Here is a 22,906-nt window from a genome sequence, read left to right as displayed (position 1 = left end):
AATGACGTCAAAGACTACTTATGTTTCAGCCATCCGGTTGTCTATCGAGAACAATACGCTGAAATCTGTAACTTTAAAAGGATAAGAGAGCGGTGGTTATATTAGAAAGTTTTAACTCTCTGATGGCTGGAAAATATTAATAGTACCTAAAGTTCCTTATTAGTACCTTAATAGACCTATAGTTCAGCGAGAGTAAAACCAACTGTAAGTGAAGAACTATCCCGTGTACCATCCAACTTATCCATCAGTACGTCGTAAAGTTCGCGAGACTAAAAGTTCCTCCGAAACGAACGTACCGGTAGATTGGGTGACGTGAGCAGGGTCCTGTGACGCTCTCGAGCAAGCCATTCACAAGGGTCTAAAAAGTCGTACAGGTCGTACACAAATAGGGTAGGTATCGTCCAGCCATGCCTCTACCCATTTTCGATTTATCAAGCCCTAAGTGCGGATAAATCTTATGTCGAAAGCATAATCGGTCTACACATAAACATCCGCTCTGGCTGCCTTTGACGAGGACGTTATCCGCAGTACTTAAACGATCACCATAGTTAGAACTACTACTTTAACTCCAATTTAAAAGGACACAACCCTAATAATGCATTCAATCTGTCGAGGACAAATCTGGTTTGAACTCACAGCTGCTCATAAATTCCAAAGATTATTATTCTAGCTAGAAGGCTTTTGGTAGTTGTAGTTCGATTGTGTTCTCGAATCAACACAATATATGATCACTTTTACCTCCAGATTTACCTCTTAAATGTTGAAGATAAGTTGTAACAATTCATGTTGACTGATAGATGCTTTAAAGTAATAGTGATAAAGTAATCCCACTAAAAGTCTAGTTGCACTAAAATCGTAATATTTTGTTAGCTCCACCGTTAACCAACCAATAAAAACCACCGTCCAATTGGCACAATCAAAGCGTCCAACCAGTAGGAAGCAAACTTGCATGACCCCGCCTTTGGACGCCTATGCAGAGCGTTCCCACATAAATTTAGGCTTCCATTGTGGTGATGATACGTCTCCGACTCCCCATTTTACTGCTATTTTTGTTAATTATTTTCACCGGAGTATTGCCAGCCCCGCAACAGGATCCCGGTTCTAATATCGGGACCACCTCGGACTCATTTAGCCTCCTGGCTGTCAATCCTCTTTTACCGCCTGCCAGATTGAAAGTGTATAGGGGGCAATGGACACCACTTCTACGGCAACATCTTCCGATCACCAAACGAGTCCTCCGAAATGGACGCCATGTATGTCGCATTGAGATGGAGGAATTGGCGCCCATCTTCTCCGTGGTTGGACATCTTGAACCCAAAGTAAGCGAAACTATTCTCCTCCTCCTTCTCGTTTGTCACCTTTGCTAGTGTACCGCTTTAAGAGATTAATTTATGTGTGATGTAAGTCGGAGGTATTGAGATTAATGTTTTCACGAGTCTTAAATCACGCGTTTTTTAATAAGTACACCACGAGTTGAAAGGATGGTGAAATGCGTACGTCAGCCCTCATAATTCAACCCGTATGCATGCGCTCCCATAACCGTCTCTGAAGGCTTTTCAGACCAAGTGCTTTGACCAGATCCATGGAGTTAAAACCCTACTTGAACTTACTTTCTGCTGAGTGCACAGCTTTTTTCATTCGGATGCAAACCCCGTGTTTCGTCGTAAAATGACTTGGTCAGTGCGCAATTTGGCCCACTTTATGTGATTTTAAGAAGCAATTTGACCTAAAAATGCTCACAAGCAAAGAAATCTATGGAAATGCGAGGTGTCATGACTGTCTTGAGCGGTCATGATCCTCCAGCGTGGTTCTTTCAAGACCGATATGAGTAAAGTAAGTTTCTCAAACGAAAATACCGTGCTACCTCACAAGGGCTACTTTGTGTGCTCCCCTCTCTTGTCTTTCAAAAAGGCGTTCTTAAGCTTGTAGCAGATGTTACATTTCTTCTGGTTAATAACCTTTTCCACTGCAGCCGCTGAGTCATGGATGAAGCTCCATGAACCACCTCTAGCCACGACAAATTTTCTGGGATCAAACATGAGTCAGTTAGAGGTAGAAAACAGAAAGCGCATTTACAGTCCCATTAAGAGTATTTTGTTGAGACCGATCGTTTACTTAGTTCTGCGTTTTTGGAACATGATATTCACCTAGTAATCCAGAATGAATGTCTTTTAGCTGTATCAGATAATAGTAGGGCCACTATCGTGCCTCGGAGCTGTGTAAAACGAATCCATTTCTTAAAAGCATAAATTGTATGCTAATCCATTTTTTTGCATCACTGCGACAAAGAAGGTTTGCCTTTGAGGCAGACGAGTTGTCGCCTTATACTTCTTTCCTTTAATGAGAAGCGATAAACCCCGCCGATTTCCATCCATCTAGGTGATTGTGGACTCACTAGCCTCGCCAAGTTCTTCGTTTGTTGGTCGATCATTCGTTCATAACTAGTGCAATTAATTTCAAAATGTGATTAGCACGAGCAAAAACGAAAACTTTTGCCATATCACTTTTATTTTGTTCCTTTTCCAATTCACTCACAGATTGGAGGCCTAGGGATTTCATTTTTTCTGGAAAAGGCAATATTTCGTATTCAAAAGGAGCCTCTTCCAAAAATGTAGCTCGTTTTTTTATGAAGAAATGGAGACGAATGTTCACATAAACAGCCTTTGACATTTCGACTGCGGTCTCTAATAGATGGCGTTTTGAAAGAAACTTTGTTCGTATTTTTAATGGTTGCCAGTTCTAATTGTATTTCCTTAGGGCATGTTATCCAAAGGTCAGAGTAGTCACAGGGCTGAAGCTTTTGATGTCATCCAAAAAAGGTCATCGAAGTCTCTTTCCTTTTCTCTCTAATTAACCTAACCTATTTGTTCGCGGTAGAAAGACTTTCCAATATAAAATGCAAAAGACGTGTTTTGTGACTGAAGCATTTGCCAGGGCGTCTAGTAACTGCACACGTCTCAACAGTAATCCCTTCTCCAGAAATACGATCACAGACGTGGTTTACGTAGTCCTCACCAAATGTCCATCAATGATTATTTCGCCCGGTTCTACCAATTAATCAGGCCTCAAGCAAGGATTTTTTCTAAAGGGTTAATTGCAAGGCATAATTCATGTTACAGTTTCATCCATCAAAGGAAATACTTGATCTGATTAGTGAGAAGCCTAGCCTAAGTCTATTTTACTTGTACCAGGCGCATTTATCCCTACGTTACATAATAACTGGACAGTTAAATCAGCCTGCTTGCTACATGTCTCCTAGACGCACAAATAGACGTATAACCCTCAAAAGGTGGGTGGTCCCGAAGCTAATGCTTCTTCCTACGGCTTGAAGACGAATTGCACTTGTGTTGAGTTTTGGTGGCTGACGATGGGAGCATAATTAGACACCGAGGAGATACTAATGTCTGTTCGACGGTTCATCGTTGTTTGTACTCGGTAGTAAACTTTCATGAACTTTCCTTTCCTACTTCAAAACAGGGCGTCTTCTTGCTTACCCTATCTGTGTTATGCTGGTCTAGTTGACTTTTTTATCCCTGCAGAAATTCGACTGTTCCTTCAGGGATGGAGAAGTGCGCTACTACCATGAAGGCAATCCGCTACTAAACATGGACACAGTTCGAGTAACAATCTTCTTCTTTCGCAACAACCACTCCATCATCCAGACTGCGGACATCCCCGTGGATATAATGGATTTGCCTGAAAAAGGTGGTGAAATGGATCAAACATTTCCACGACCCAGAATTCACGGTCCTCTTGAACTTAACGTGAAGAGTATTAAGGCTGCCAGTCAGGCAATCAGCGCGTCCGTTTTAAAAATTGAGTGCGTCTAATTGTGATTGGTTAAAAGGTCCATTTACATCTATGGAATGTAAACTCGTTAGTCCTAACTTTGTTCTTCCTAAGTGCAATAAGGCACCAGAACATTTCGCACTTCAATTGCTTACATCCACACATGCTTAGTTGCTGAGGTAGCTCCCAACCCATCGGTGCGTTGTTTTTCCCACTAACCTGTTGCAGTCACCAACTTAGAAGACTGAAGTAGTTGAGTTGCTGTAAAAATTTGGCGTTTTAGTCAGCCTCATTAAAATTGATATTTTACTTATGCCAAGTCAGCAACTCATTTGTCAGATGCAAAAGAATGGTTGGTGGTCTGACTTAAAGAGACGAATTTGGTATGAAAAAAATTTCCAACCTGGCCAACTTGTCATCAATCACGAATACCCCTACCAGAATGCACTTTCCACACCGTCAAAGGCTAATGAATTATCAAAGGAAGCTATTATCACTCACCAGCGCTCCCTGCCATCATTTGCACTACATGATAACAAAGTTCTCCGTCCATTATTCACCATCCACAAAAAAGCTCTCAAGCACTTTGATCTTCTGCAGGGCCTTGCTTTTTTCCTTCTACCAAACATCAATTTGATATTTTTCTCCAACCGCGGACTCTGTTTTCCAAGTCAGCTTCAAGACCACTCCATAATGGAGCTAAGGCAAAATACTCTCGTTTCCTTACTTCAATTAATTGAAGGAGAGCGCTTCATATAGGGCTGGAGACAAATACGTGTCCACAACAAATCATAATAAATACCCCATTACTTGACCTTTGAACCATTGTAACTTCCATGCAACTTGTTTTTAGAATAACTGCTTTATTTGAATTGTAATAACCAATAGCTACAATCCAGAAGAAGAGGAGTGTTGCCTCTCCTTCACACGACCCGACATACTATCTCCGGGCGAACAACGGCGAAAGCAAAACCAACTGGAATCTCAGATCGGACGTCCTCTGGTGACACCTTGGTGGGAGGCGAACTGGGGCCTGTGGACACCGCGTCTTGGGCGTCCCTCAGCCAGCGGACCTGCTATTGGGGCTAGTCGAAGGTGGCCCCTGTTTGGCCACATTATCGCCGCAGCCTTCAACAGAACCGCTGTCGATCATTTTGAGCATGAGTGTCATGAGGCTTTGCTCAAGGGATATAGGTGAGCTAGGCGAATACAAAATATTCCAAATGAATGAATTTCATCCTAACAACGCAATAATGTTTGTTGGAATGTAGATCAACCTGTTCTTGTTACCCTGTCTCAGTCACCGAACGGCAGTGCATTTTGTTCTTTACGACGTAAACATGTTTACGGATTCGAAGGTAGCTGTGGTGCAAATGTGTAGAGTTTCATATCAGCAGTTTGAAGGTCTAATAGCTGACGAGTGTAAGCAATCACACTTATATTAATAAGGGAAACAAATACCACTTTTACCTAGTATCTTAGCTTTATCAACCCATCCATCTGATTGTAACGGGCATAGAATCTGTCAATGTTGACAGTTTAAGCAATCACCGTGATTCAAATAACCTGTATCTCTGCAATAACCGAAATCACATCAATTATAAACAAAATCTTATAGTGTAGAGCAAGCAAACAGTTAACATCTAGCGTTTTACCAGGTTCTCATATCCACTGCTCTTTTTGTCTAGATACCTGCATCGAAAGTCGGATAGTTCCGAAGCCGATTACATCCCTCTACAGGTGAATATTTGGAGGAAAGTACCCGATGGTGGTCGCGAGTTTGTGACACGCGAAGCTCGGTACCTCCGGGTCAGTATTGCTGGGGCGCGCAAGCTTGAACCCCCAGTGATTCGTATTTTTAGGCAGGTGAGTGATAAAGCCCTTTCAATATCAAGGTATCTGCATTTATATAGGTGTTCTTAGTCATTGAATTTGTTATTTGGCACTACCGCAGTTTGCCGGATGTAGTCGAATTTACGAGATAGAGATAAAATTAACGTTTGAGCTTCTATGGACTGAAGAAGTTGACTGTGATGACTACGAAGTCATTAAGTCATCCCTTTTATCCTAACTTTCTCATCTCTAAAGGTGAATTTGACCCACATCGGTGGCAGCTTCTCCGTTTTGCCGAAGGACTGCATCCACGTAGTGAATCCAGACTTGGAAGACCTATTAGAGGTGAATGTGACCAAGGTTCAAGGTCCACTCTACGCTCAGCTAGTCAATTTGCGCGATCCCACCCGACCTGTGTTGAGCTTTCGCATCGCCGAGCTACGCAAGGGCCTCATTGCCCTCCAGCTCCTCAATTACGCTGAGATGATTGAAAAGGTAAGGCGTTTGACTACCTCGGTTCCCTCACAAAACTTGGTCCTTTGCTACGGTTGAAAAGAAGGATAGGAAGGTGGATAGGATAATTTCTTGACGTTCATCAAATAACACTGCTGTGCAAATCGGCATCTTAAATGTTCCCACGATTCAGATGTAATGTAAATTACGAGTCCAGATTACTTCAATGCTTCCAACGAAATACAAATCTGCAGGAGTTCCTTGTGTCCGTCATCAAGACTAGACATCATTGTGTCTCCATGATGTGTCAAAGAAATTTGCCGGTTTTTGATCTTTATCCGTGAATGAAAAGTGACTGCTTTGAGCCAAAAGTAGTAGGGTCTCTCACTCTTGTCAACATTTGTGTACATTGACCTTCTATGGAAACACTTCCAAATTCTTGTCGGTATTTCGATTACAGGGGAGACACCTTAGACAGGGAAACTACAGAAAGCTAAGCACTATGTAGCCTGGAGAGCCACAGTGTTTATACTTTTATTAGAGAAATATTTGAAAAAGACACGAAGTATTACTTAGTGACAGTTTATCCAGTCGAAAGGAGATGCACAACAACAAGAGAAAAAGTCATTCTTTTACATCGAAAAAAAGTGGCTGTCATCAAGAAGTGATGTATTTGCATTGCCTTAAAAAGAAACAACAGCAGTGACTGACCATCTCTTTAAAAATAAACACTCAGTAATTTCTAAACGTTGTAGCGTTTAAATAATGAATCAACCTTCACGGTATTATATGTGTTGAAGGCTGTACCGGTGAATAATACACATTTTTCATTCGCACAGTGATGCCCTTAGGAATGTACAAAAACAAAAGTGGTGGCTTAAGTCCGAATGTGGCGTAACTTACCCATCAAATTTGCCCCAGCTCCTTTACTTATGTATTCCATACCATTGGCGTGAACCTCTTTCTAGACTCACACTGACTCACAAAGTGGTGCCTTCACTCTCTTTCGGCGTAACTTACCTTATAAAAGTTTTTTTAACTCTCTTGATCTATTTAAACCACGTAGTTTACAGTTTTATTCTAAAAAATGCTTGATATAACAGTATTTATTAAAAATTTGGTCGGTTACAAGGGGTGGGAGACTCGTAAAGAAGCAATGATGACGAAAATTAGGAGGTGTTCTTACTCCGATGCGCCTTGAACACCAGAACAACTTATGAGCTAATTTTTCGAGATTGTGTCTACTGCCTCCCCGAGACTGGGTTTACGAGATGAAAAATACTATAAAACTTCTGTCCGAGTTAACTAGACTGAAAGAATACGGAATGAAGAATGTTGCTAAGTGGCTACTAGGGGTTCAGTAGACATAACAATTTATTTAGGCCAGGTTTGCCTACTTACCACAGGCTAGGAAGTAAAATCCATCCACATTCAGACACTATGACTAGTAAGAAATACCGCTTAGTCGGACCGCGTGGTGCATATTAAAACAGCTCCGGCCGAAGTTACCGTGCACCATAGCCAGTCCTACTACCACGATAAATTAATCACTCAACTCGCTGTACAGAATCATTTTTTGCCGGGGCAATTGGGAGGTAAGATGGAGGAGAATGGGGCCGTGGTGGTGAAAAAGAGGCTGAAGAAGACAGGCCCATTGCATTCATCATGCTGCATCTGAGTGCATCGCGGCCTCTTTCTTTGATCTTATTTCCTTTATCGGTGCCGGTGGCATCAGGTGAGAGGCTCTAATGGCTAGTCTTGTGCCTCCTCACTATATAAGTGTGAATTTAAGGAATTCGGTAATCTGCTACTCGACGGAAGTGAGATTGAGGCGTTTGTTATAATATATTCAAGGTATTTATTGCAATTGTTTAAATACAATGGATTGATTTAACGATTACAATTTCCAAGACATGCAAATTCCTGAGAATTCCATGATGAGAGCTGAGTAATATTTTAAGTTAAAAGTTGTTAATTTTAAAAGGTTATTCCTTTACTGCCTCATACCTTCAAAGCGTATAAACTCATTCCTTTCCTACCCAACTCCCTACCGCAGATCTGTCCCTTCTACACCACCGAGAGAAGTTGTGCTGAGTCACCATCGAGGTCAAAGGGTCATTCCACGCGCCAAATAACTTCCTTCACAGTTTAAGTAATCACTCACTCACACATCCACGAGCCACAACGCAATAGGGACAAGTTATTAACTTAAAACATCACACTTTGTCAAAGTGACTTGATGTCACTATAGTAAAAGAAATGCATAAATTACTAATTTTGTCCTAAAGATCGTAGATGGCCTCTCTATTCCCAAAGTTAGCGACATTTATTCTCTTCCTGATAGGTGCATTTTAGCGTCCAAAATTATCTAATCAAGACTTAACTTATAACTCACGCTAGGCTGGGAAACAATGAAGCAAATGCCTTCTCTGTCTTGTTGGTTTAGATATTTACCCTCACTCTGGTGGCAATCGACCCCTTCATGCAAGTTAGCGAGCCGGTCAATCTAAGATTGGTTAGTCGTCTGCAGCCGGTCTTTCCCACTCGCCTGCTGGGCTCCTCCATGGGACACAAGCCATTCGTTTTTCAGGTCTTCTCCCTTCCCCTCTTCTCCTACACTGGAGCGCTGAGCATCGTGCAAAGGTACAACCTGCAGGTGCGTTGTGCTGTATTATCACTACTACTTGGCAGTTGAAAGTAGCTATGCTCGTACAATGGAAATGTCCGTTTGCGCCTAAGAATCACTTCCAAAGGTAAAAGTATAAGGTATTTTGTTAGATACTGATTCATAACATTAATAATAAGCTAAAATTGTTGGTAGATCTCCCTTATATGGTCCACAAATCTATGAGTTATTGAGAGATATTGGAACTAATGGCTACCCCTTCAATACCGGCGGCTGCATTGCCGGTCAAGTTAACTGCAATGATACCTTTGAAGCTGTCATCAACAGTGTCTTCTTCAAGTGGGGTCGGACGATTGAATGCCAAGTCAGTTCGATTTGCCATACTTCTTTGTAAGTTTCCTTAAAAATTGACAGTGATTGGTCTCATAAAGAACACTACCCACAAGTAGCAGATTTCTCTGTCAGACTCGTTTAAAGCAGCTTCCTAATCGTGTTTCAAAAAACAAATTAAACGTTTATCAGGAAAGGGATTTGTTTCTCGAAACTTCCGCAAAGTTTGTTCGTAATGCTACTGCTGAGTAATTTTAACTGGAATCACCTTCATCACTCTCCCGCCCCAGGTCGTGGGCTACATAGACGAGTCGATGGTACGTTTTCAAGTCCTACCGAACAGGGAAGAAGAGGAGTACTTTAAACTCTTTAACACCACGGGTATGGGTGGAGGTCACCTTCAACTGTTGGGCATGCCATTGGTGGATGGAGGCGCCACTACCCCCACCACCTCCGCCTCTACTGCATCCTGGACGCTCAACGAGATTGCAGGTCAGCAGCTGCTCTACGCTCATCCTGGCAGCCTGCACCCCACGGTAGATCGGTTTCGCCTGCACCCTATGCTTGACATTCAGCGTGCCGGCTACCACCAATGGATGAGGGTTGCGAGGCAGCGCATACGCCGAAATGCTGGCGTATCTGAGTCGGAGTTGGAACTACCTGTTCGTGTTGTGAGGCTCTATGAGAATGTGAGTGACTTTTGTTAAGAATGGGATTAAACATAATGCATAGTTTAAGGTGAGCATGATTTAACTATCCCTTAGTGATTAGGGGTAGTACACAGTATTATTATGAATATTTATAGTAGAGAGCATTGCGGGGTCTATGGAGCAAAAGCACAGTCAAACAAATAAGTAATCTGCGCAATCGCTATCCTACCTCTCAACCACGTATCGGTGTCTTTTCATCTCCATCTTTTTGCAATAAAGGCCCGAGAGAGCGCCTTGAAAAAGGATATCACAATCAATCTGCATCACGGCGCCGCCCACTGCTTTACCTCCGAGGAGCTCATCACACCATCAGCTCTCGAGGCAGTCCGTTCCGATTTCATAGATTTGAAATTTCACGTGAAGTTTCACCCCTCGCAGGGTCGTCTGATGCGGCGCTCTATGCTACTCCGTTTCGCCTTTAACAACTCAACACAACAGCGGCGTCGGAAACCACTTATTAGCCTCACTAAAGAAGGAGTGGAGGCAGTTGATGGTGATGGAGGTGTCGGTACTGCTGACGCAAAGGGGATATCGCAGATAAGTGTTATCAGTATGATTGATCTTGAGGCTGAAGAGATCTGTTACCTCGGTCTAAGGCGTGACTCGAGGGCGGATATGTTTGGGTTGCAGCAGACTGGACAAAACAACTTTCCAACTGTGGCTGTGAACATAAATATCCTTGTAAGTGTAAAAGTCGGTACAAGAACTCTATGACGCTATAGTTGTCCCATAATGCTTTTTAAGCCCTCACCACGCCTGGATTAATTTTGTAGCAGTTAAAAGGGGCTTCTAAAAGCAGCATAGTTGAGGTAAAGGGAAACTAGCAGGCTAGTAAGCTAGAATGCATGAAAGTCTCGTATCGAAGGACACATATCATTCGACTGCAGTTAAAAGCCTGTATCTCGTATTGTCTTCAAGCCAAAACCGAAGTACCAGCTGATTCGCCGCACTGACCCTAATCAGGAGCCACTGGAGGTGGCCGAGAGCGTCAATTTTGCTGTCCTTGAATCCACCAATCTATGCTACGTGGTTCGACCTACGCGACAGTGGCTGCGCTCCTCTGCCCACAACCTCATTCCATTGATGCCCAACACTACAGGCGTACTCTACAGCCTCACTTCCCAGCCTCGATTCCTTATAACACCGTCAGCAGCGACGCTTGAGAGTAGTACATCAGCAGTGTCAGGGCAGCACGGAGCTGCTGACGCAGGTCGCTTGGTCTCGCTGGCGACGATGAGCGCCTCGCAAATGGAAGGGGATATGGCTCTTCGACCAGGCCTCACTAATCTGCTTCGCGAACTAGAGCCCACAGGTTTAAGCCACTTCACGCAGGCACAAATAGATGCTGGAGATATTGTCTATGTGCCTCCGGTGAAGGATCTCGGACCTAGTGTGAGTTTTTTGGACGTCAAAGCTATTGCATCTCTCAGAGCGTACTCTGTATGACCCTTGGGCAAATTAACCTATTAATTAAAATTATCAGAAGAGCGACGACTTTTTTGAAGACCTAACGTAAAGTGTATACATTCAATTCTGATTCATGATCCCTTCGATTTCTTTACAAAAATTACCAGACTGGGAATTATTAGGGTGCCGCATGCCATCTGCAAGCAATACATACAAATCCTCAGTAGTTTTTCAAGCATACCTTACAATTGTATCCGTTTTCTTCCTAGGACCAAATAGTGGAGTTCCGCTACACGGTTTCGGCTCCTGGAATAACCCCCTTCAATGAAGAGAGTTTTCAATTTAAAGTCTTAGCTGAAGACAACCAAAAACCCGACCTTAAGGTGACAATTTTTCCCCAAAACTCATCTTAGAAGCAATTTTCCAGGGTGTCAATAAAATATTCACCCCTTGCAGTTATTGAAATCACTTGAGGTGCACAGGGACGGCGAGTTAATGATCGACAATAGTGTTTTGTATCTTTCCGATGAGGATACTTACTTCGATCGTCTAGCTCTACGAGTCACAAGGGCGCCAAAACATGGAAACCTCTTTCAGATGATGCAGCATCCAATGTTCAATAACACTAATGCAAACTATAAAACTACTGCTACAACTGCACCGCTTGCTAACCGTCGAAAGATTTCCGAGGGAGAAGAAATTCCTGCTGGTCTTATGAGAGCCGGTAAACTCAGGTAAGATTGCCATTTTATATTCAATTAACTGAGTGTCAAGCATAGGTACTCAACTTAGACCCAGCCCCGTTTACTTTTAGTTACAAGCAAGACGGTTCTAATGTAAAGGAAGACAGCTTCAATCTGACTGCTACAGACGGTCGCCAAGACTCCGAAGTTGTCAATCTCAAAGTCGCTATTCGACCTCGAGTGCTCCTTGAACCAGTGTGGAACTTACTAGTGAATAACAGCATTATTGTTGAGGAGAACTCCACAGTTATGCTCCATCCGTCTGTCTTTCCTCCCCTAACATTGCCAGCAATGCGTGGTCCTCGATTTTTTGTGGTTGTGCCACCGACAAAGGGCAAACTGCTGCTAGACAAGAAACGAAAAACCGCCCAATTTTCCACTAGTGATGTTGCTAACAGTCGTATTTCTTATCGTCACGGACCTGCAGAGATTGGAACCGAGGATAAGGTGGATTTGGTGAGGGTTTGGGACTTTAAAACGGGAAAGATATTTTCGCTGAACTTTACCCTTTTACCCGTTAATAGTCAACCACCTACTATCACGGCATTGGCACCGCTACAGGTAGGTTGAATTGCTGCTTCCAAGTTTATTTACTTAATTGATAGTTTCTAGAATAGCGTTTGTCATATTTTAGGTAAATGAAGGTAGTGCAGTCGTTCTCAGCCATCAGATCATCTCAGTGCGTGACCCTGATACAGTGGATTCGCAAATTAAAGTGAAATTGGTCACCCATCCCAAATGGGGTCATTTAGAACTACGTCCTGAGAATAATACTTCCATCGGTTCGACGGAATTTGCATTCACAGGTAGAGATCTCATCACCGGTCGTGTGTTCTACGCAAATTCTCGTCACCAAGATGGTCTTGAGTCCGTCTCTGACATCTTCTCCCTCCGAGCCTACGATGAAATGTTCCCCTCCCGTGAATCAACACCCATTCATGTGTCTATCCACCCTGTAAACGACGAAGTACCTTCCGTGAGATTGGTGGAGTACTTTGCAGTTCCGCTTAACGGTCGCCGCGTCCTCACACCTTATCTCTTCACCATAAGTGATCGTGATGTACCAAGAGACATCCTCCAAATCTCCTTCCCTCGATTACCGCGTTTTGGTCACCTAACCGTCCACTGGCAGCACGGAGAGCAGTATACCATTACAGAGGCTTCTGCACCCATTGCAGAAAGCTACTTGGGCATGATGAATATTGTGTACATTCAGAATGGTAGCGTGCAGCTTCCGGCAAGGGACAGCTTCACGGTTTCTGTCTCTGACGGTCTGCATGTGGTCAAGAAGTCGGCGTACGTCCTCTTACGTCAGGAAAACCGATATGCGCCTGAGATACGGGTGACAGAAGAAGGCGGATTAGTGTTGGAAGGTCTAGCCTGGCGGCAATTGACCTCAGTCCTGACTATATCGGACATGGACACACCAGGGGAGGACTTGGTAATCATTGTGGTACGTGCACCAAAGTTGGGTCAAGTGGAGCGCTTGCAGCGCCAGGATGTTACGGGGGTACCGGCGCAGGAGGACCTCATTGAAGCTGCAATGGATCAATACGAGGCGGAGGTGGACGGCGAGAAACGAAATACAAGAAACCTAAAGGAAGGTGATCGATTTACCAGGAGACAACTGGACACCGGGCGTATCTAGTATGAATGGCATCATGGCTCATACTTGGATAAAAACCTCCTTTATTTGAGTATTTATTGAAATGTTAAGTTTTATTTAGAAGTGCTTAAGTATGCTATGTAGATGGAGGCGCTAAACCAACCCAGTTTAAAACATTCTAGTTTTAAAAAAATAAACAATCTTTGAAGACTATACAGTCTTCGTTTACTAGCATATAAACACTAAGTGCTTTTGTTCGACAGCTATACGTATACAGGAGAGTACACACAGGCCTATGTCTACGACTTGATAACCCTCTCAGTGTCTGACGGTCAATTTGAGGCAGGCCCGGTTGACTTACCAATACGGATTAGGGCGACAAAAGGTCGAACCAACCCAATGGTTCAGTCACAGTCTTCGCTTTATGAACTACTTGATAAAGGTCGATTCGATTCCGACACACTTTTATCTGATGCAGCCTCCGAGCTGTGGGGTAAGTGATTATCGTACTAAGGTAGTAATAGGTTTAAATCCAGTTGTACTGATGAATGGGAAACAGAGAGAAAGCACTGGAAGAGAAAAATATTTCCGAACCAACTGAACAGATATTTGACTGCAACATCACTAAGCCCACTTGGCGATTTCACTGGATCCGGCTTTTCATCCTGTTTGGGAACTGTATTGAAGGAAGGGATTATGTGCAGACCATTCCGTAAGAACAGTAGCCTAAAAGCAGGGTCGTTTAATGGAGGATGGAGCCTAAAGTTGCCTCTTGAGAACAGGGTTTCGCGTCTATTTTACCTGGCTACCTCGCAATATCTACCAGCGTCCTTTTTACCTAGTAGAAAGGTGGATGTGGCATCATGTATTCGCTTATTTGACATCTTTATCCAAGTACAGTAGAAAGCTCCGTAAAGAACTTTTTAGGTAGTTTACGGCTTTCAACTGCCAATAATGTAGCTCCCCAAGACTTCCCTGAGGACGAAAGTGGTCATAACACTTAGGAAAGAATATGTGTTGCCGACGTGTAAGGAGGCTGGAGGCTACCGACGTGTCCTGAAGGCCGTTCCGCTTAAAGAGAGTACAAAGAGGGAGCCTTGAGTATCCTTAATACAAAAACGAAGAGTTGAACAAGTAATCAACGTATTACATAAGGTCCCACTTCATTAGGGGAAGTTAAAAATCATATTTGACACAGCTTTACGATATTGTTTGCAGAAATATAGTCTCTCAGGAGATACCGTGTGTCAAATTTTGCAATCACATAATTTGTAAAGATTTTTGTAAGCTCCTTGTAAGAAAATACTAGCATCTTCTGTTGTTTGCAGAAACCAAGGAGCAAAAGACAGAGGAGCCTAGCATATTTCTGGACAATTTCAAAGTTACTGTTGCAGAGAAGATAGAAGTTGCAGCTGGTGAACGTCGAACTCTCACAGTAGATGAACATATTCGTATAGAACCGATTGGGGTGGACGGTTCCCTCGAAAATGTAAAGGAGACGCTTGCCACTGCCAATTTTCAGCACCTTGAATCAGAAATGAGTCGTCGTGGATGCATCCTCTTGGCAAGAGCCAACACGAGTTCAAATTACGCCTTGACGGAGTTCACTTATAAGGATGTTGTACACGGTCAGATAATGTTAAATGTGAGTAGAAATGTCTTAGTTACTCATGCTAGTTTTCCTCATGGAAAGGGAAAAATCTTCTTGCGTTTTAGGCTGAGTCGTGTTTTGGAAAATCACCACTGGAAGGAGCAATCAGTCTGCTGTTGTCGATTCCCCTACAAAAGCCTGTTTCTTTCACCATTCCAATTAGGATAATTGGTGAAGTGGACCATTTTCCACGGCCAACAGTCGCCATCGGTCAGCCCATTTCGATTATTCCAGGTGCTGACATACCACTCACGTTAACACATCTGAATCTCTTTTACACTGGTATGGATCCCACAAAGGTCTATTTCTATTCTTCCAATGGTCGCTTTCACTGGAAACATGACTGTAACGTCACTGCTAAGGTCTTCTCCTTCTTCAACATCATCCATGATGACATAGTCTACCATCACACAGCTGATGCTACTGCACCCCGCCTTATTCTCGTCAATCTAAACCACCTCGAGGTCGATTTCAACGCCATCCAGATCGAGCGCTTCATTGAATCGATTATCCCACTCACGGAGTCCAGTCCACTGCTACAGTACCTGCGTGCGGATTCACCAGACCACATCACTTCAGAGCCAATCACTCTGCGCATTACAACTGATGACCTCTACACACATGTGATCAGCTCAGGTCGAATTTTCATCCGTGCACCCGGCCCAGAAGAACTGACACGCGTTCGAGCGGGAGAAATGGGTTTCTTCCTTACTCCCAAGCATCTTCTAGCTTCAGACGCCTCTGTAGTCTACTCACTGGATACAAAGATGCGGGACAAATGGGTGATCATTGATGTAAAGAGTGGTGAGGCGATGAACCGGTTCACGCAGGAGGATGTGAATCGATTGCGTCTGGCTCTAGTGGTGTTCTCACATCCACTGCAGACAAAAATCACCTCCTTTGGACGTCAAAAGACGAGAATAGAGACGAGAGTTAATGTGGGGTTGAGTCTTTTTGAGCCTAAATCCCGTGCTACTGAGAACATCACGTGAGTGCTTTGGATAAATCCTGTTTTGTAATTAAAGCTTGCATTAAATTGATGTCTAACCGATGTTCTTAAGTTCTAATTAATCCTGACTGACTGCGTCTGGAATACCTTTAAACCTCTTTGCCCTGATGCCGTAATTCATGGCAAGTCGAAACAAATAAAGCCATTCAGTGGTGTTCAAATATCCTTGTCTTAAATGGTGAACTCAGATGCTAAAAGCAATACTTACGGATGTGATCTAATTTATTCTTTAGTCTTAGCGTATACTGGGCCCAAGTCGGATTCGACAGAAAGCGCTACCGCATCTGTGTTAGCTCAGGAGTTCTTGCACTACCACTCGTTCGTCATGGGGCGCTCGGACATCACGTGGAAGTCTATGTCGGTTTAAACGACACCACCGATCTGAAAACTCTGGATGTCGACATTCTCTCTCCCAAATTGGTCGTTTTTGATGCAGGCACGTCTGTAGATAAAACAGGGTGGAATGACCAATACATTCAGAATATTTGAACCGCTATTTGTTGTTGTTATTACCTTTCCAGACGAGGTTATAAAGCAGGTCAGAATGCGTGTTACTTTGAGTAGTGAGATGTCATCGGAGAAACAGTTCTTTACTGTCGCCGTTAAAGCCCCATCAGGTGCCGTATTGGATGGAAATAGCGAGGCCCATATTGTGATGCTCGGTGGGTACTCATTCATTCATCATTGAGTGAAGGCATAACCCTTTCTCATTATCGTTTTTGACATTGCTATAGGCAAAAGGAAGTGTCGAAATTCGCCCTACTTCACCGCGTTCAATGTAGGTTGAAATTTTATTGTATGATGCTTCGTCATGATTCATATCGAATCCAGATCGTTTTTATTCATTGTCTCCGAACAACTCGATTTTTAGTCACGAATGTTGTGTCGATCTTGGCAACTCACGTAGACAGTCTGACACCACGAATTCACTATTTATGCCCACTTGATTGTCCGTTCACCATCCCAAATCATTTGCATTTTAAGCTTTACCTACTTTTGCTTCACCAATTCTGTGTTACCATCAGCATAGTAAAGGAATCGCATACAATCAGTAGTGCAAAAGGAATCCTTTGAATCCGCTTAAAAGACCTCAACTGATACACTTTACGCTTGAAACGGTTGCAATTTTCCTACAACAATTTTGCAGACTTCTAATGGAGTCGGAACAGGAGACGAGGTAGGACACAGTCGTCGGGTGTCCCTTCACGATTGGTTGGCCTCCAACGTCATTCCTGACTCTAACGCACTCAACAAGGCCTACTTGATATCCATGCAGCGACGCAAGCGTGCTCCTGCCTTTTCTTGCGACTCTAGTGAGCTGCCCTTGTCAATTGAGCTTCCAGATGATAAACTACTCACAAACGAGCCATTTTTTGGGGGTTCTTAAAGGACTTCGTGTATGGTCATTCGTCATGTTGAACAGCCAAATGTGTTTGGTGTTTTCCTATCACTTTATCTTTATAGTTATCCAATGGAAAGGAAAAGTAGGTGAAACCCGCTCTATTCTGACCATCTTTACCTCAGAAGCTCGTTTTTAGTAATCGTCTCTATTCTACTCTATTCCACTCTAGGTTGGACACTGTATCAAAGTCGGTGCTACCGATTCTTCCATCACGAAAACCTAACATGGTTGGAAGCACGCGATCACTGTGAGAATGAACGAGGGTACTTGGCTAGCGTTCCTGATGCAAGCACTAGCACCTGGCTAAAAACTCTTCTTGGTTCCTACTCAAGCCGCCTCTGGATCGGTAATTACACTTTCTACTACCCGCTTTATCAACTGACAGATAGTTGCTGAACGAACGCACATTATCTCTGCCATTTGTCACAGGCCTCCACAAACCAGTGGCGAATGGAGCCTGGCTGTGGCACAGCATGGAGCAGACTAACTTTGTCAACTGGGAGTCGGGTTACCCCAAAAACCTGCGTGGTAAATTGCCGCGCCAAACCAGTCATCTGCGTCGTCGTCTCTTCCGTCGTCACCCATCACCTCCCCTTAAAACAGCAGAACATACGGTATGGCGTAGCACCTCTGCCTATGGTTACAGCCGCTCGCCTCGATCGGCGTCCAATGGATGGCACCAGCGGGAGGCCCTGGGCCAGGAACTTGGTTTGCAAAGGTTGTGTGTCAATCTAGACTCCGGACGTGGCATGGTCTGGCGCAATGCGGCATGCGTGCGGATGCCCCAATTACCTTTTGTGTGCATGAAGAATCCCAACTGACGATACGACTCTAGGGGGATGACACTTACCTGTATGCGCGTTTATCAAGTTTCTTTTTGTATAGGATTTTTTTGGTATACGTCACGCATTCACCGATCATCCTTTGCCTCCGCTTGGTTTTCACCTCTCCATCCCTACATCTTTCCCTCTCCCTCACTTCACCCAATTTGATTAATGTAACCGTACTTCCATTGTTACTACTTGTTCGATGACAAAATTTAACACAATAAATATGCTCTTACCTCAAAATACTAGGCATTCCTTCACACGCTTCCATTCAACACTAAGTGTGGGCAAATGCGGTGCAATTTTATGCAACAAACACGTTATACTCCCTAAACATGATATCCAGGGATTGTCACATATGTCCAATATATTTCCTTATCTATTGGAATTAGGTAGGCTTCACTTCAATGCCTTCATGGTAGAGTACTTTTCTCCCTTTCACGGCACTTGAATGTTATCAACTCAGGCATTTAGTTCTGTATAATCAAATATGGTGCATACTTTTCTGTTGTCCAAATTACATCATGATGGCGTGGAGGGACACATTTAAAGCGAAGGCAATTCAGCTTCAACTGCATTGCGTGATTAAAGAGATCCGTTTAATCCTTGTGTTATTACGGTAGGCTCCTGGCGTCTCTGCAGTTCTTCATAGTCTATTGCCGGTCTGCGCCGCAAAATTTACGAGTTTGTTAGGAAATGTCACCACACCTGTTCCATATACCATTTTAACAGGTCTTGTGCACATCAATCTGGCACTTGGGTAGGCCCATCACCTTCGATTGCAGGCAATTATTTTGAGTGACCAACAAGGGGACAATCATTCGGTATTTTCGATCCTACCCGCATCTGTATTTCACAAAAGAAACGAAAAAAATGCTGAAGAAGTTTTGTATATAAGATGTGACAAACGATAAGCTGCATGAGAAGTAAAAGTTAGATGGGAAGATGTGCCTTGAGAAGAGGAAATATTCTTATGTGCAACCATCACACAGCTTTATCATAACTGAAATGTACCGCTAGAGAAAAATTTATCTGCCTAATGATTAGCGATCATAGGTGGAGGGAAAGATTTGCTATTGCTATTGAACCAAATCAATCTGGATAGCACTGCACTGTTATCATCTTATGGTGTGCGATGAGATGTACAAATGCGTGGGTCAACTTGAGCCGTAAACACATGTATGGTGCTCCAGTCAAACAGCAGTGAGGAGATAACCTTCCTTCCTCGAATTCTAGGGCAGAATTTTCAATTACCAGATAGCACCGAACATTGGCTATCCACTCCGACGACTAGAAATGGCTTAAAACCCCCCTTTAAGTGAGACGATGCTACTAGTGCACTCGTTGATTGGCATTTAAAATGCGCTGCTTTTAAGAGTTAAAATCAAGTTTCAGTCGAATCGATGTGACAGCACCACATTATGGGTTAGATTAGGTGGATCTTTGTACGGACCAGTATATACGAGCTGAGGAATGGAGATTGTTTTGTACTTAGCAACCATATTATTACAGTAGTGATTCTCCCCATCGGCAGATACAAGACCAAAGTTGATAGGTGGGTGGTTTCTTTCGCTTCAGTGTGATGCCACCACCACATCTTACTTACCACTTCCCTGATGTCCATTATACGCATTTGCTACCACATTCACAGATCCCTTTTCAAAACGTCTCTGCAAGTAAAGTAGAGAAGTTCACCCTATCACAAATGTATGGCATTTTGCGATTACAGTGAAGCCATTGCTCAACAAAGAAATCCACACATCGAACAAACACTTCCCTCAATGCACCTCGCCTCTAATTTCGCCCATCTCATTCATATCGCTCCCTCTACCCTTGCATGCCAATTTATTTATGCAAACTTAAATGTAGGAACTGATTGGAATTTCCCTCCCTGCATTAACAGGCGTGCATGTTCCAACGTCTGTGTGAGCCTATCACAGTCCCAGTTTGGCCTTTGTCGATGAATGTGCAACTATGGTTTCGTTTTATCTCGCCTTTGTACATTGTTTATGATCATTATGTGCACACTCATTTGGAGAGAGGTGGCTGCAGCGAGCACGTAGACTTCCCATGGGTTAGCCAAAACTAGACGTAATAAAATCCAATCTAGTATTTAACTGAGACTTGTAACCCCTGAAAAATGTCATAACAGCAGTACTAGACAGCATAGCTCTTTTCCCGCACTCTGGAAGGGGAAGTAAGACCATTTTTAATCGCCACCTCAAGAAACCTAGACAAACTTTTACTTATCGCTGAGACTTGAACCATATTCCGCTTTACATGGCATGGCAATCAAATAAAATGACGCTGCGGGATTACCATTTTAACGACGCGCCTCAGTGACTTGACTGGAGTGTAGTTTTATCGTTTTTGAGATTGATAGATTCACATTTCTTTTGTTTGCTTTATGCTTTGATGTAATCAAACCGCAATTTAAACGCCTTCAACGGAACTGCGAATGCTTGAAATGTCAACCACGTGGAGTAGAACATAGCTGCAATAGCACCATCGAGAGGGTTTAAGAAAAATACTGAAATTTCAGCTGGCAATTTGGCCAGTTTCTGGCCTCAATTGTTTCATAATTTAATGCAATTGAGGGCCACGTGTACCGGTCTCGACAGTGATGCCGAAGATGGTGACTACCGACTAATAGATCCCTTGCATGCGTATGTAACGAGAAGTTGCAATCTCACCCAAAGGTGAAGTGGTGCACGTCGGAAAGTGGGATGAAGGAAGTTAGCCTGAGGAGACAGGGTGAACTCTATGTCATACGTGGGAGGTAGTCCAACCATAAGGCCGATCCGTACATCCGCATTTACAAGTACAAGCTGTGTGGGAATTAATGACTCCGTCGTGTGTTCTTTGTGTGTGCGTGTGAAGCGATTGACATTGGCTGACTGGAAGCGGTAGACATTGACGTCAAAATGGAAATGCCGGTTTGACCCACTGACAGACTGGCATATACAATTGGTGATCAGACAACCCAAATTGAGGAAAACTGCATCATAACTGCACAATATTCGCGTCAGTATTACACGAATTATAATATTGGAGAAATACTCCATTCAAACTCGTTTTTGAAGTGCAACTGTAGGCTGTCACGCTCCCAATTGTCGTAGCCAACCTTGTCAGAGCTCTTTTGACTAACTTTGTTTTAACAGGAGTCAGGCAAATCGCATGCAACCACTTCAAAATGCACAAGACTCATGTAAACCAGGATGTCGAGAAAGACGGCATTCCTCCCAAAATCCCCTTAACTGTAGCCTTGTCATTGCTTTGGCTACACCCATGTGTGTTGTTCACCAGCCGCATCCAAGAAACGGCAATGCTTGGCGTTGCGGTTCACGCACTGGCGTCATCAGAGACTTCTCACATGTGGAACGACAACCCAATGGCATAATCGCACCAAATCTCGAGATTTCCGTCCAATTCCTACGATAGTGGTAAAAGTGGCAGTAGCAGTATTCATATTAAAAAGAGTACAAGCGGGATCCAGGCTGTTTTGAAAATCAGCAAAGCCAGCTATACGGCTGCTGACATCACATCTGTAGTACTTACTGCAGCAGCAGCAACCGGACTATAAGAGTACCTTTCTGGGACATCAAGGAGGCTTTAGCAGTTCAACTCTCGTATCTATTGACGTAATGAACAACACATTCACAACGGTCAAGGCGTTGATCCGACCCATTGTACCACAGCAGATTTTTCTCATTACAATTGGCATGCTAGCAATAGCAATGTTCTCGTCTCCTGGCTTCTCCTACTCTGCCTTTTGCCGTTTTACATTTTGCCTTGCCTCCGACACATTCTGCATGCTTGTATTCACTCGCCCCCTTAATCTGTAAAAAAAGGAGCAAAATGAACTTTTTCCGAAATGTACGCTTCCTCTAATGAATGCTATTGGTTAGGCTTTCCAATCCGATGCGATATCGCGCTCTTGCTGTATCGGAAGTTGAAGCCATTAAATGCGACCTGCTCGGGACACATCCTATTGGGATTTTCGCCTATAGCAGCAACGACCTCGTTGATCGACGCCTTTGAAGACCCGCTGACTCAGTCCCTCCTACCCACGTGTCACAAGATATCCTGGAAAAGGCATCACTGCATTTAGGAACTGCGAAAACACCGACACCCAAACCAGACAAGTCACCATATTTTTAATGCGCGCTTTACCATCGCCTTCAAATGAGGAAGCATCGCAAGCCCACACACACACGCACAGACAGACGCACCTGCACACACGTCTACGATGAAAGGGATCTAGTTTAGTTGTAAATATTTTCCTTTAAGATTGTTGAGCACGGCATAGCAATGTGCATACCTAGATACTATGTAGTGCGTCATTTGAGGACAGGTGAAGGAGAGGCAGTGGGTCAGGTGAGTGAAACGAGTAGATGAGAAACAAAGAAACTACTGCACTACACTCCTCTTCATTCACGTAAAACAGAAAATTAAAAAGTTCAAGTTGGACTGATATTTCAATTCTTCCACTTATAGATCTCGTTTTCATTCAGTAACAT

General features: G+C 43.5%; 1 protein-coding gene across 1 annotated transcript; it reads left to right on the top strand. All coding sequences in view use genetic code 11, as the record gives it.

Moving 5' to 3' along the window:
- Window positions 1–1,013: 1,013 nt before the first annotated feature.
- On the top strand, window positions 1,014–19,150 carry EGR_10148 (FRAS1-related extracellular matrix protein; the record flags this gene model as incomplete). Its single annotated transcript, XM_024499397.1, has 22 exons — window positions 1,014–1,319; window positions 3,540–3,820; window positions 4,678–4,983; window positions 5,478–5,655; window positions 5,878–6,117; window positions 8,522–8,731; window positions 9,322–9,720; window positions 9,961–10,422; window positions 10,660–11,133; window positions 11,605–11,882; window positions 11,963–12,452; window positions 12,526–13,538; window positions 13,761–13,990; window positions 14,826–15,142; window positions 15,214–16,136; window positions 16,391–16,597; window positions 16,638–16,819; window positions 16,892–16,935; window positions 17,305–17,470; window positions 17,729–17,905; window positions 17,989–18,332; window positions 19,010–19,150. The coding sequence occupies 22 exons, from the start codon at window positions 1,014–1,016 to the stop codon at window positions 19,148–19,150; spliced, it is 7,368 nt and encodes a 2,455-aa protein (XP_024346180.1).
- Window positions 19,151–22,906: the final 3,756 nt, after the last annotated feature.

Source organism: Echinococcus granulosus (assembly GCF_000524195.1).
Source record: "Echinococcus granulosus chromosome Unknown EG_S00194, whole genome shotgun sequence".
Lineage (NCBI taxonomy): Eukaryota > Metazoa > Platyhelminthes > Cestoda > Cyclophyllidea > Taeniidae > Echinococcus > Echinococcus granulosus.
The sequence above is the reverse complement of the archived record's forward strand: the minus strand, read 5'-3'. Positions and strand labels throughout refer to the sequence as shown.